The sequence below is a fragment of the Symphodus melops genome, assembly GCF_947650265.1.
Source record: "Symphodus melops genome assembly, chromosome: 19".
In the NCBI taxonomy this organism is placed as follows: Eukaryota; Metazoa; Chordata; class Actinopteri; order Labriformes; family Labridae; genus Symphodus; species Symphodus melops.
Window position 1 is genome coordinate 10,229,186 of NC_136709.1, and position 13,968 is coordinate 10,243,153.

At 42.5% G+C, this 13,968-nt stretch overlaps 1 protein-coding gene across 2 annotated transcripts in view; it reads left to right on the forward strand.

The window, feature by feature from the left end:
* LOC306841031 (cysteine-rich motor neuron 1 protein) overlaps nucleotides 1-13,696 on the forward strand; it is a 32,376-nt gene extending 18,680 nt beyond the window's left edge. The window contains exons 6-15 of one of the 2 annotated variants that reach the window (XM_079370657.1): nucleotides 817-1,020; nucleotides 1,851-1,979; nucleotides 2,330-2,489; nucleotides 5,257-5,378; nucleotides 6,520-6,738; nucleotides 7,953-8,168; nucleotides 9,307-9,522; nucleotides 10,326-10,448; nucleotides 10,846-11,024; nucleotides 11,380-13,696. In XM_079370657.1, coding sequence (XP_079226783.1) covers nucleotides 817-1,020; nucleotides 1,851-1,979; nucleotides 2,330-2,489; nucleotides 5,257-5,378; nucleotides 6,520-6,738; nucleotides 7,953-8,168; nucleotides 9,307-9,522; nucleotides 10,326-10,448; nucleotides 10,846-11,024; nucleotides 11,380-11,574 — 1,763 coding nt within the window. In that variant the 3' untranslated portion in view covers nucleotides 11,575-13,696. The remainder of the gene's footprint in view (nucleotides 1-816; nucleotides 1,021-1,850; nucleotides 1,980-2,329; nucleotides 2,490-5,256; nucleotides 5,379-6,519; nucleotides 6,739-7,952; nucleotides 8,169-9,306; nucleotides 9,523-10,325; nucleotides 10,449-10,845; nucleotides 11,025-11,379) is intronic. The other variant, XM_079370658.1, reaches the window with a different exon arrangement.
* The last annotated feature ends 272 nt before the right edge of the window (nucleotides 13,697-13,968 follow it).

The following is a 13,968-nucleotide window of genomic DNA, read 5'->3' on the forward strand; positions in this document are numbered from 1 at the left end:
GACACTTCAACACAGACAATGAACAAAACTGAAACCAACTTCTTACATGCCCCTGTTACCAATTAAAAAATGTAAAGAAAATGCTTAAAATTGTTTATTGTAAATTGAAAGGGAGTTACCTCGGTCCCTAGACACCACCCCATACTGAGCAGAATGGTCTAGATTGGCTTTTAAAACGTCCAAACTTTATGGTTCCACTTTGGACTAAAAGCTACAGAACACCTCTCAGAGGATCTTTGTTTAAAAACACTTCATTTGTATTAAACACTGACCTGGCCTTTGACTGCTGGGGTGAGGGCTGAAACTCACATGGATGAGCTTTCAACCAAAAGGTAAGTGGACACTGTTGGGACAGGCAATATTAATGTCAAAACCGCTGTTGTGTTTTCAATGATCACATCTCCCTGAGGACGAAACTATGATACTCTGAAACGTATCGGTGTCATTTCTACGTCAATCCCTATACTGTGGATATTGTCACACAGCCAGGGGCCTCTCCCCTTTGTAAATGTAGGTGGGTCATCTACATTCAACATCATTCTCTCCATAGATCTTGGTGACGAGCCAGTTTGCATATCTTGTTAGCTCCCTCGTGGAGTATCCTGCTTCAGCTCCGCCCTCATTCTGTTTCTTGTTATTTTAATTACAGTAGAGGATGTTGTATGACACATAGCTCTGTTGCTTGGGTTTAAATTCCACCCATGGTAGCCAATCCAAACTATATATGTGACTTATACATGTGCTTTCAATCAGATCAAAGATTCCCTTCCATCTCACCTAATTCTTCAACACTCTCTTCTCTTTCTTTCCCCTTAGATGTTGAGTTATTGTCTATGGACAGCACGAAAGCTAGTTGCTGGGTGAATAACAAGCTGCGAGCGCATGAGGAGCAGTGGAAGGAGGACGACTGCACCTTCTGCCAGTGTGTTGATGGAGAACCCCACTGTACGGCAATGGCCTGCAAACAGAGCTGCCAAAACCCCGTCAAGATTCCAGGAGAGTGCTGTCCCTTCTGTGAAGGTATTTGGAGTTGGTCACCAAATGAAGCTCGAAACAACTATTATCTAGATTTATGTCTTTTGAGGTACACTTTAGCCCAAATGCCACATGTAGGAGGCTCCTGTGGCCCCGCAGCCTCGCTACAGAGGCCATGTCGGCATGGGCTCATTAAAGAGGAGGCCACGGAGCATTCTTAAAGCGGCAGGGTTCTTTGTGTTTCTTTATTACTGCTGCCCGCCAAAATGAGACCCACCTGTGCGTGTGAAGCTGTGCTTTTAACACAAGACGCTGCATAATTGAAGTGGATCCTTTTTTTTTTTTTTTTTTTGTGAGCGCAATTAGTTACAGCTCATTGGACTGCTCCTCCCACTGAACGTGGCAAGAGATGTTTGAAGGAAATAATAACAGTGTTTTTCCAAACAGTGTTAATGTGGTCAACAATAAAGCTGTCCCTGATTCAAGAGGGTCTGGACAGTGTTGGCATCTCACATGAGTAAAAGGGGACACTATTATTTTCAATAATGGAGCTAAAAACAGGCCCTTTTAGACATATTTGACCAATTACCGGAGACATTTCCCCCATAATAAGATGGGGAGGCCTGCTCTCCCTTACAGTGCAACCCAGCCTGGTGTAATTGCTCTATATTTATCTGTAATCACTGTTTACTCCAAAATAAGAACAGTGTAAATAGGTGGCTATTACAACGGGCGCAAAAAAATCGTGGAGGTATTACACCTGAGGGGTCTTTGAACCTATTATCAAAAAATGGCAACAAATTCACAAGAGGACTCATTGTTTTTGTTTGTTGTGTACACTGAATACTGATGCCAATTTGTTTGTATTTTTCCAGAGCCCTCCTATGAAACGGTTAGCCCCATGCTTTGTCCTCCCCTGGAAAACTGCTCGCTGTCAGGCACCGATTGCCCGTATGGTTTCCATCAGGACAGAAATGGATGTCTCCTCTGCCAGTGTCTCAATAGTAAGGCCACCTTTCTCACTTTATGTAGCACCTGAAGTATTAAAAGTTTCAAGGACTCATTGCCTTAACTTTGAGTGAAGTACTTTTCTGTCTGACATACTGCTTGTCACAGTTGAGCATTAGGACTTTGGGCACACAGAGCTGTCTTTACCTATCCGTTAGGATGATGTCCAACATATTTGCCAACAACGGCAAAAAAACCCAACGTTGTACCTATTCACAGCCGCTTATTTGTCCATAGCTACGACGCCCCTGCCTGAGGCCCACAGCAACTCATTGCCCTCATTGCCCCGTACTTTTGATTGATTGTTGTGCTTCCCGTCAATTGACCTCTTCTTCTACTCCTTCAGATGACTCCTGCCCTGACCTTGGAAAATACTGTTCCCTGCAATGTCCGATGGGATATGAGAGGGACGATTTTGGCTGTGAGGTTTGTGAGTGCAGCATCCCCATTTCCAGGTCCCCATGCCGACCTTTGACCTGCACTAAGACTTGCCCCTATGGATATGTGTAAGTACACCTAGAAGAATCTTGTTCTCTTCCCTCAAGTCTACCTAAGCTCATCTGTCAATAGAGAAGTTGAACGTGATGTTTCCTTCAGTACTTTTTTTGCATTGACAGGCTGCGGGTTTGACAAATGTATTTCATTTTTAAAATTTGAGCCATTTCCTATCTGGTAACATCGAAGAAGCGGATTTATTATTTAAACTGCAGCCAGTTAGGAGGAGGTTACTCAGTTACTCTGAGTAACAACCGCAGAGCCTACTGTATGGTTTGGTCTTGTACAGAAGAAATCAGAAAAGGTTATTGCAAAAGAGGTTTAGCATCTGAAATCAAACAACCAACCTTGGTGTCCAGTCCCAGATCTGTATATGTCTAAGTAGGCATGTTCCCACCATGTGCGGGTCATTTACTGTGAGGTCCTCACTAGCCTCTCTCTTACAAAAAATCCCATTTAACCTAATCAAACATCTGGAAGTGCTCTCTCCAGGCACAACTCTCATTTCATAAATCATCATTCCTTCTCAAAACAACGTTTGAGAACACATCCGAACAAGAACGGCATTCATGTAACGTTTTCAATGGGGATCTTCTGGTATCTCAAGCATGCCCTGTGCAGTCACAGCTCAAGATGGGCCTGATATGCCTGCCTAAAAGAGTAGAGGATAGAGGATGATAGGGACCCTGTGGAAAGAAGAGGAACAGGAAGTCCTGTCTTTATCCCTCAGAAGCAGCTGTGAAGGTCTAGCCTCAGAAGTTGCAAATCCTCTGAGAGCTTGCCAGTTTAACAATGCAGATCTGTCTTCTCACATCAGACCACTGCATGCAGCCACCACAAAAAAAAAAAAACAAAGGCACAAAGGATCTCTGTTTTTATTCTGGTTGCATTGATGACATCCTGTGTGTTCCTGTAATGTGCATATCCAAAACTGAAAGACGGGCTCAAAAGCAGGGTGAATGTGAACCTAAACTAAATGAATAACGGTGTGTGGAACACCTCTCGATTGTGTTTGCAGTCCAGATGAAGGTTAGGCTCAGGGGTATTTCTTGCTATTGAAGTCAAGTTTTCCATCCTTCATATCTTGAAATCATCATTTTAGCCTCACAGATTATGAATGGCATCCTCCTGGCCATCACAGTTGCAGCGCACTGGAAATTGTGCAGAGCCAGCAAGTCCCAGGACTCAAACCCCCAGTGCCTCCCCAAGCCCCTCTATCCCCCTGGAGCCCAAAGCGCTGCTTGGCATTCCACACACCACCTTTAAACAAAGCCTTGCTCTAAGGTCACAGCACACTCTGTCTCTGTATTTGTACAGTGAGCCACTGGCCAAGCCCTTGCTATGCTGTTTCACCCGCTGTTATTGCTGCTTCAGCATAGATAGGGTGCTCTGTTTGCTGAGCCTTGACATACTCCTACCTCTTTATGGGACACAGCACCCATCCATGAGGTTGGAGGTTTCATTTTATTTATTTCTGCTACCCTGGTAGATGAAGATTAATAAGAGTAATTATCCAAACCTAATGAGGCAACTGCATTATAAAACGGGTTATCATCATTTACTGTCAGGGAGGTGGAGAGAGAGGCTAGAACAAGATCCAGCACATTCGTTTTCTCTCTTTCTTTCTGGGTTTTGATGATTTCTCAACCTGCAGCTCCTCCATGTTTTATTGAGATAACCACATCCAACTAGGCTATGTCCAGACTTTGCAGCTTCAGCTATTTATACCGTTCCTCTCGCTTTGCGTGTCAAATTACCAATTTAATGGTGCTTTGTTCTGGGAACTGGATTCAAGGTTTATTTCAGCTAATTTTGTCTGAATTCTCTATTCATTTAGAAACGAGACTGCAGTCTATACCTGTGCATCAGCTCCCATTCGCCCCTGTCTCACTCTCAGTTTCTGCCCTTTCTTAAATCTAAAATCAACATGCCTCCATAGCTCCTCTCTTGCCACTACACTTTGGTGCTCTTATATGTCTTCTTAAGGATTTGGAGCAATACGGATGGCAGCAGGGTGAATTGGAAGCATCTGAACTGGCTTTAGAGTGTGCTTTCCAGAGTCTTTGCGTTGGTATGATGTGCAAACCGTGGGGATCTCACGTGTTGGCCTTTTATTTGGCCCTTCTTGAAAGGAAGCTTGTATAGAGAGAAGGAAAGCAGGTCCAGATGTTGATTATACTACACTTGAACATATGGGTTTCAAAACACCAGCTTGTTCCATAGCCGTCTGCTCATCCTAAAGAGATCCCAAACTTGAATTCATTGTACACATGATTGACGTTATGTCACACATCTGTCAACAGCCTTTTTATAAGCCTCCTGTTCAGCATTTGCTCCATCGCCATATTGGTTGTCTCTAATCATAACTGTTAATTATTTGAGGGAAGATGCTGCTAGATACGAGGGAAGACAAACGCCGATTGATCAAAGCTAAACTGTCTCAGCCCATAGCTAATTCAAAGCTGGTGCATGCTGGTTAACCACTAAACAATGGCCCACAGACTTTTCTGCAGTAAAAAGCAAACAATGCTGACAAATAGTGCACACGTTTACAAGCCAGTCGTAATGAGCACAGACAGCGGTGCTAATTAGCGCTAATAGATAAAGAACACAAGACTAGGTTTAGACTCTCCTCAACCCCCTCTGGATTCAAACGATAATAATGACAGCCCTACTTTTATTTAGCCTCGTTTGCTGCTTGCTTTGTCTCCTTCTCTTTGGTGCTCTTTTGTGCTTTATATGTTGGCGCTCATCGTGTTTGTGTTTTTTACCCTTCAGGAGGAACAAGCACGGTTGTGAAATGTGCCGCTGTGTCAAGTGCCCTCCCTTTACTTGTGACAAGCACTGCAGTGACGGCTATCAACAGAACAAGAAAGGCTGCTCCATCTGCATGTGTAAAGGTAAGTGAGCTCTGGTGTCTCAACCCCTGTGAAATGATGTGTAATATTTCAGTATTTTGTTCACTATATTTGTACGGATGCAATTTTCCTTTGACCTCCAACTCAGGATATGATGTACCAGGTGTACAAATTGCACAAATTAGGAATTTGACATTCAGCCCTTTAAGACTGATCAGCTACTGAAAATACTGTTGTAATTGACAATAACCAAACAGTCATTGACCAATTTAGAGTTAAGACAACATATTAACATAAACGGCATCTTAGTCAGAACAGCTAGCGTTAGAATTTATGAACTTGTGTTGTTTCTTGTTGTGTAGTGTTATTCAGAGCTCAGTCTTATTTCAACCTCTACAAATAAAGCATGTGTGCTGATGCTATATTTATTCTACACAACATTTTACGTGATATTTTTACTTTGTCTGCTAGCTGAATTATAAATATTTCAGACTCAAATAAACTTCTGGTTTTCCTGTATGGTCACACACAGACCAGTACCGACTGCAAATACACTCGAGTGTACCTGACTTCTATCAATCTGTTTGTTGACTAGAACTTTTAGGGAACAGCAACTTTTTTTAGGAAGTTCTATTTTGCATGGTTTTTAAAGATCTAAGAGAGAGAGAGAGATATCCAAACATCTGCATGGACTTGGTACACTTTACTGTGTCCGCCCTTTTATCTGGTCCAAGTAGATCTGTCTTTTTAATAGCCATGCTGAATTTAACACATGCTGGGACCCAGTTACTGGCAACTTTCTCCCTTTTATAAGCTCTCGGTGTCCCACAGCTGCAAAATGTAGGTTTTTTATTTTTACTTGACAGAAATCTAGGGAAATGTATTCAGCTTTATTTGTTACTGGATTAGAATTGCCCATTTGAACCTACTAATTATGCATAAAGAAGGATCAAATATGTTAAATGTTCCAGGATATGACAAAATAACCACTAAGCTCTTTCTTCAGCCTTTAACAAAATTGGACACAAGACAATAACACTGTAAATCATAAATGTACTTAATGAATTTTCCACAGTGAATTTACAACCTTGTCTTTAGTGATTCTGTCATTTTTTTTCTCAGCAGTTTCACAAGCCCTAAACCACCTCAGTAATGTCTGTGCCTTTTATGTTTGTGTCTCTAGAGCGTGGCCATGACTCGGACGTTATTGCCCCGGCACCAATGCCCGATTATTGTCTCACCTCCAATGGGCACCGATACGAGGAAGGCGATGGCTGGCATGACGGCTGCCGTGACTGTTACTGCCACTCTGGACGGGAGATGTGTGTGCTCATATCCTGCCCCGTGCCCAGCTGCTCTAATCCTGTCGTGAGGCCTGAGCAGTGTTGCCCTACGTGTGAGGGTATGTGTTTGCATTTTAACATGACTCTGCTTTTACACAATAGTTTCTGATAACTACAGTTGTCTGTTAAATTTTTTTCCCCATCAATTCTATTGGAAGTAATGACATTGTTCTACTTAGCAAGTTAATTGTTCACGTCTGGGAATTGCAGGAAAATGTGCAGAAAAACAAATAACACAGTTGGATGGCTTTTAGTGGCCCCTACATTAGCTTAACCTTTCACTTTGATAGTAACAGGAAGTGATGAAATCCTGGCTTACTGTCTGTTGAAAACAACCATCACTGTTTACAGACCAACTTCCTTGTTCAAGTTATGGCCTACAAAACAAATCTTTTTCTTTCATGACTTTATTGCAGCAATGTTTCAAGGTCTCAGCATTTACGTTGTTCAGTCCAAAGTACATGAGAACACTTACAATAACTCGAAAAATAACCAAAATCCATTCACCCAGAATGATCCTGTGAAATGTTTTTTTTCTCACTGTAAAAAGACAAACTCTCCCAACAATGCTTGACAATTTAAAATAATTTGAAGTTGCACTGACTCAACGTCACCACTCCACGTGTAGTGTCATACATTGTGCCAGCTTTGATAGAACTGAAAAAATTCACTTTGACTTGTCAGAAAGTAGTGCAATTCATTTACAAGCTAGCTAACACAAACACACACTCACACATCTGGCGACACACATCATACAGTCCTCAAACAGCTCATTCATCTCAGAGCTAGCTAGGTTATTAGCTAGCTTTTTGACTCTTTGTCCACTTGAACTCCCAGACACACAGTCTGTTTCTCTAAATGTAAAAGGCACATTGATCCACACACATGGATGCATGGTGGTGTGACTCATTTGGCTCTTCAAATATTTAGGAGCGAAAGAATGTCCACAACTTTCAGAAGCTACACACTTTTTGTAGTCAGGGGACAAGTAGATAACACTTTGCAGATGTTTGCTACTCTGCTGGACAGAAAGATGTTTTGAACTAAACCAGTGTAAAAAAACAACTTGGAAACTACCCCACACTGCCCAAGGGGTTCTTTTTAATGGATAGCGGTCTCCCATGCATCCTTATTCTTGTAACCTTTTACTCTGTTTTTTCTCTTTGGATCCTTTTTACAGTGTACTGTTATTGTTTTGGCCAAAATGATGAGAATTTAATAGCCACCCATGTATCAATTATAATTTCCTTAATTTCTCATCCTTTTCCTTTAGAAGAATCAGGCAGCGGTCAGCCAGAGGGGATGGACATGGTGGTGTGCAGAGCCCCTGGGGGAGAGTTTTATGTGGAAGGGGAGACCTGGAACCTGGACGAGTGCACACGCTGCACCTGCAGGAAGGGACGTGTGCTGTGCGACACCGAAGTGTGCCCCCCAGCCCTCTGCCAGACACCAATCAGGAACAAAGACACCTGCTGCCATGTATGCCCAGGTAATAAAAACAAAAAAACATGACCAGGGTACAGAAAAACAGGGGTCATTTCAGAAAAACCACAGGGGGTGAAAGAAGTTGGGGTGGTGGGCAGAGAAGAATAAAGCTGTTTTGAATGTATTATCAGCATGTGGTTTTGGAAGGTCTTGAATGTTGCACTCAGTCAGGCAGTTTTATGTCCAGCACACAGACTCATAAAGAAACCAGCCAAGACCAGTTAGGTTTACATAGGGATTCTCTAGGCAGGCAGGCAGCAGCACATGTGGACTGCTTTCATCCAAGCGACTTTCACCAAAGAGCCTCTTTATCTAACTCTCCTATAGCTGGAAGGACAAAAACGTAACAAATGTTCACCTCACTCTGTGCCCGTCCTCTGGTTATGGGAAGAAACCCCCGACACACAAATATCAATCTGATCACCAAACCGCACACGTTTTATTTACAACCGTACCCCAACACCCAGGCATGTCTATTTACGCTCATAATCAACATATCAAAAGCACTCCCAAGAATGAGGCCCACAAATCAGCAATGCATGACTTCCCCCGAGAGCGGTTCCTTGAGAATGCTGACCCGCCTTATCGCTGCATCTCCCCTCACAAAAGCAGATTGTCAGAGGCCGGCCTTTGATATATGTAAGGGCCTGGTCACCAGGGAATGTGGGAATAATACACATCACACTGACAGGCCCAATGATGTATGCGTGCTGTTGCTTAGCGCAGTGTCTACACGCTAACTAAGTCTTTGGTTATGACAAGGCCACAGTTCTTAGGCCTGCAGAGGTCTGATGAGACACAGAGATAAGCCTTTAGAACTAACATCTGCAAAATGGAGTCACTTGTGTTTGTGTTTAACATACAGTAAAGGACCTTATCTTTATTGTTAGCCTAAAGGCCTCATAACTCCTGTAGATTGAGATGTTTTACAGCCGGGGAGTTTTGAAGAAGCAGGAAACTCAGAGAAAATGAGGTTGATCCTTTGAATTTTCTTCCTGCTAACTATAGACTCTATCTTTACAATGCCAAGTCTTATGACAGGAGAAACACGACTGCGACATAACCTAACACACAGCCTTGAACCTTTTTGTTGTTTGTTTTTTTCCATTAATAACCCTTTTTATGTGTATGTGCAACCACAGAGCTGACCCCCCTTCTGCCGGTCAACAACAGTCAGCAGGAGTACTGCATCACCAGCGACGGAGACGTGCTGCTGGCTGGAGACTCCTGGAAGGCCAACGCCTGCACAAGCTGCACCTGCAACAACGGCACCATTCAGTGTTTCTCTCAGCGCTGTCCTGCTGCCAACTGCAGGTTGCCCTTGTTACGTAAGGGCCAGTGCTGCCCACATTGTCTCGGTGAGTATTCTGTTGTATTTCACTTCATAAAGAAAGCTGCTTTTATATGTTTTTGTGCCAAAGATAAGCTTTGAGTGTTATGGTAGCACTAAAAACATTGTCAGCTTAGCATTCTTTATGTGGCTATATTGCAAACTTAAACGCGGTGTATACATATGAAACACTCACACAAACTGGTGAGTGGAGCTGTAAGTTGTACCACTAAAAACAAGGCACAGCCTGTTGTTTGGAAAGCCATGATTCATATGCGACACGTCAAAAAGAGGGCAGAGCCGAGGGTATGCCGGTTTCCAGGCTGAAAAGTGTGTGAATGTGTTTGTGCATTAGATGTAGCCAGTCTGGCGCTACATGGGCACACATTCGAAAAACATTCCATGCGACATACACACACGGTCTGTCAGAGCAAAAACATTCCTCGAGCATCCGCACATTCACACGTGTTTCCTGTCCTGGCTGAATCGCCCCGCAACACTCTCTCTGTGGCGGCACAGGAAGGCAAAGCTCCATGTCAGCTTTTCCTATAGAGGAAAACCTCCGCAGAGGCTCCCATTGTTCAGCCTGTTATGTAGACGTTCCACCAGGCCTTTGTTTGTGTTATTGGCCCAGTGGGAAACAGAACTTTTTTTGTGTGATGCCTTTAAAAAAAGAGGCACGCTGTGAAAGTTTAGAGAACAGGTCTTATAAACACAGTTGATCAATCAAGACACGAGAGTTTATACACAAGCTCACAGTAGGTAATGTTTATACGTCGAATGTTTTGGATGACATCAGTGATATTGGATCTTATTTTCTGTTTGAAACAGAAATAACAACCACGTTGCCAGTATTGGTGTCCACCAACGCTCCCAAGACGACGGTCACCGTTGCAGTGGAGAGTGCAGCATGGATCACCACCGCCACGGTACCGCCAATCATCGCTGAAACAGGTACATGCTTATGAAAAAAGAAAATATACACTACCATAAATTCTTCAATCCCGTCAACACACTGTGGAAGTAACATCATCTGAGCTGTTGGCTTCATTGTGTGACGCCTCTTCCAACCGTACCCTTCTGCCAGTCTTTGATAAATGTTTATGCTAATTCAAGGTGTTTGGAAACTTTGATAAATGAGTGAAAGCTGAACTAAACAACAATGATAAATGGACACTGACTAGACATTATCGCTCTTCATTGATTTATTTTTCTGTGGTAATACAAAGCACAAATCACAACCAAAAGTCCAGAAATATGATGTTCTAAATTTGGATTTGGTTGGATGAGTGATCTGTTAGGGTGTCCGTGGATATTGATATCCGACATTGACATTTTCCATGCACCACAGATGAGCCAGCTTTGGGTGAGAATTATCCCAGCCAAACAGAGATGGCCCTTATCTACCAATCAGCAGCCTGGATCCTGGCAGGTCTCCTCCTGGCCATAATCATCTTCCTCGTTGTGGCGTTGCTTATCAACAAGAAAAAGAAGTGGGTGCAGATGTCCTGCTACAGTGCACCAAAGAAGGTCAGACATTGTTTGAAAATCTTATCAAAATGTGTTCTTTTTTTTTTTCTTTCTTTTTTTTTTTTTTTTTTAAGTCACTAGCTCATTAAGGTCCTTGATCTTCCAGCTTTTGCTACAAGTGCTAAAACTGTCTCAGCTTAAGGATTTATGAAGTTTTCCTTTGTCCCTTGGAGTGACTAAGGTCAGGTCCAACATAAAACCTACCATTAAACTGGTTTGTTGTGTCAGAAAATGAGAGCAAGTCGACATAAACTTAGTGAGCTTTCAGCACCTACAAGCTGTCAAGACTGGAGTTGTGATGTCATTTAATAACAAGAAGGGATCATGTTTTTTTTTCCTACTTTATTCTACTCAGACGGTGATCCTAAAGAAGCATGTGAACAAGAATGCAGTCGTCTACATGGAGCCCTCCAAGGAGAACAAGTTTCAGAACGTGAAGAATGACTGTGGCATCATCCATTTCTCTCCAGAAATGGGTTCCTCCTGTGTGGACAAGATGACCATCCCCAGAGCCAAGCTGAGTATGGGAAAAGACTGGACACCGCGCTAATAAGACACACAGCTCAAACCCTGCAGACCAGAGCTGCCTGGACCCGCCCTCCCACTCTCTCTCACTGCTTAGTCACCGAAGACACCTTGGATCCCAACTTGCTCCCACTCTTCTCTCTGTGCGACAGTAAAACTAAGGATGTTCTCCAAGAGACAACGAAACTGATCTCTGGTTTCCTTTATTTTGTGTCCGTTTCCGTCTGTTTTTGGATCTTTCGGGTGGAGTGAGACGCTGGAAAGTGGACTTAAGGGTGGACTTTTTTTGTGGACACAGCCACTCTGGGTTCTGCTTGAAAAAAAAACAAAAAAAACATAGTAGGCAGCACAGAGGCTCCACTGTCAGAATCAGACTGTGACAGAGAACTTTGTAAAATTATTGCTCATTACTGCCTCCTTTGAAACTGGAACTCTGAGGCAATAAGAGGAGCATAAAAAGCTTTAGGACAGGGGCATGGGCTGCAGTTTAAAGGGGGTTTAGAGGACGCTGCCCCCTCTTAGCTCAACTGTGCTTCTTGGATGTAATCATCTTCATCTGCAGGAAGCCCAAAAGAACTAATAATACTCACGGATCAAAATTGGGTTCAGAAGCCAAATCATAACAAGGCTTTATATAGACCCCAGGATCCAAACTCCTGCTTCACAATGTGTGCTTTCCACCTTCCTTTTTGTGTATTTCTACAGTGTTTGTACTCGTTGTAGTGTTGTTCTTGGCCCTCACTTGTTTTTATTATAGGCGTTCTCCATTGAGCCAGATTGAAATATTTTCAAGATGTTACATTCCTCTGATATAAGTTCAGGAAGGAAAAGCTTCCCAAATAATAGCCTACCTTCAGATGACCCGAGTCATTCCATTCAGAAAACTCCAGACAACAAACCGCAATCCGAAGAAAGGAAATGTGAAACTGCTCTCAGTCCGCAAGACAGTAGTCAAATGACCACTTTAGCCCATGCAGAAGGAATCAGCCAGTCAGTTGTGCTTCCTCATCGTAGAATTTACAGGAATTAAGTTCACGTGGATTGATATTCATCCTTGAAGGAATGTCCTTTTATTGAATGCAGAGAAAGAAAATGGTGCCAGATGCTTCATCTGGACTTAAGAGGAATGTCTTTGATACCATGCCTCACTTCATACCTTCATTTACATGCGTGTGCGTGTAGAACATCTGTTCACACTGAATGTTAGGAGCTGGAAATGATTCATAAAGCCTTAATTCTAAAGCCTTAATGAATTTAAACCTTGCTGTCATAAAATAATTGTGCAACCCCAAATCAAGGCATCCAAACAGAAACATTTTCAGCCGTTATTAAGGGGGACAGATTGCATTGCAGAGTGTGCAACAGGAAAGTGTAATGGGAGCTGGATAGTAACTGAACAGACGTGGTTCACGTTACAACAGCAGAGCATGTAAAAGAGATGTTGCACTTTTCTTTGGAGCCAGTTTAGAAAGCACACGGCAGGATTCTTGGACGGATAAAGTCCCTAATCTGGGATTTGATGGGCATATTAAGCACACAGAGATGTTAAACCACTCATGTGAACACGCCGATGCAGCGAGAGGCTCCACACTGAGCGGATCGTCGCAGGGCAAGGACAGTTTCTGAGAAGTGTTATGAAACAAAATGTGGGTTTGATCGAAACAAAACAAAAAAAGTTTAGGATCCAAGTTCTCAATCCATTGCCAACTTCTCGATACAAAGACAATTCTGATGCCAAAATTGGTTGGAGACCATTTAATATTGAAGTGTTTTAGATACTCGGTAGATCTATGTCTGTGTGAAGTATGACCATGTGCTTTAAAATGAAGAGGCGACTGTAAAAGCTTACGCAATTCTTTGTTCTTCTGTGTAAAAAAAAAAAAAGTAGTTTAAAGTAGTAGGACAAAAGAGTACCTTATTTATTTTTTCACATAGCTTTATTTATTAATACTATAGTTTGAGTTTTTTTTTTTTTTTTAAATGAACTTTTGGTAGCCAAAGCTGCTGTACATTGTAGACTATTTACCGTTTCTATCTGCTATATTCTTTACAGCCTTATTTATTTCACTGTTGCAAACCTTGTAAATATGTTTCCATGATGAAATGTAACATTTACACTTCTTTTGAGAATAAATGTGTGAATCAAAGCAGTGTGCTCTAATGACGCTTAAGTGTGGAGAAACAATTCTCTTAAGTGCAGTGATGTCATCTAAGATGGTATCTGTTAGGGGTTTTTACATCACTTGCACATTTGCAGGCTCATGAACATCTGGTTTCCGAGTTTGCCTCCAAATGGGAATTTGTTTTCTCTTAGTTGCTTTAAATCTGATCATTCTCTGCCGCTTACCATGGTTTTCTCTTATCTCAGTAGCACTTGCAGATGTTTAGTGGGGGCATTTTGTTTTTTAAGGGGGGGTGG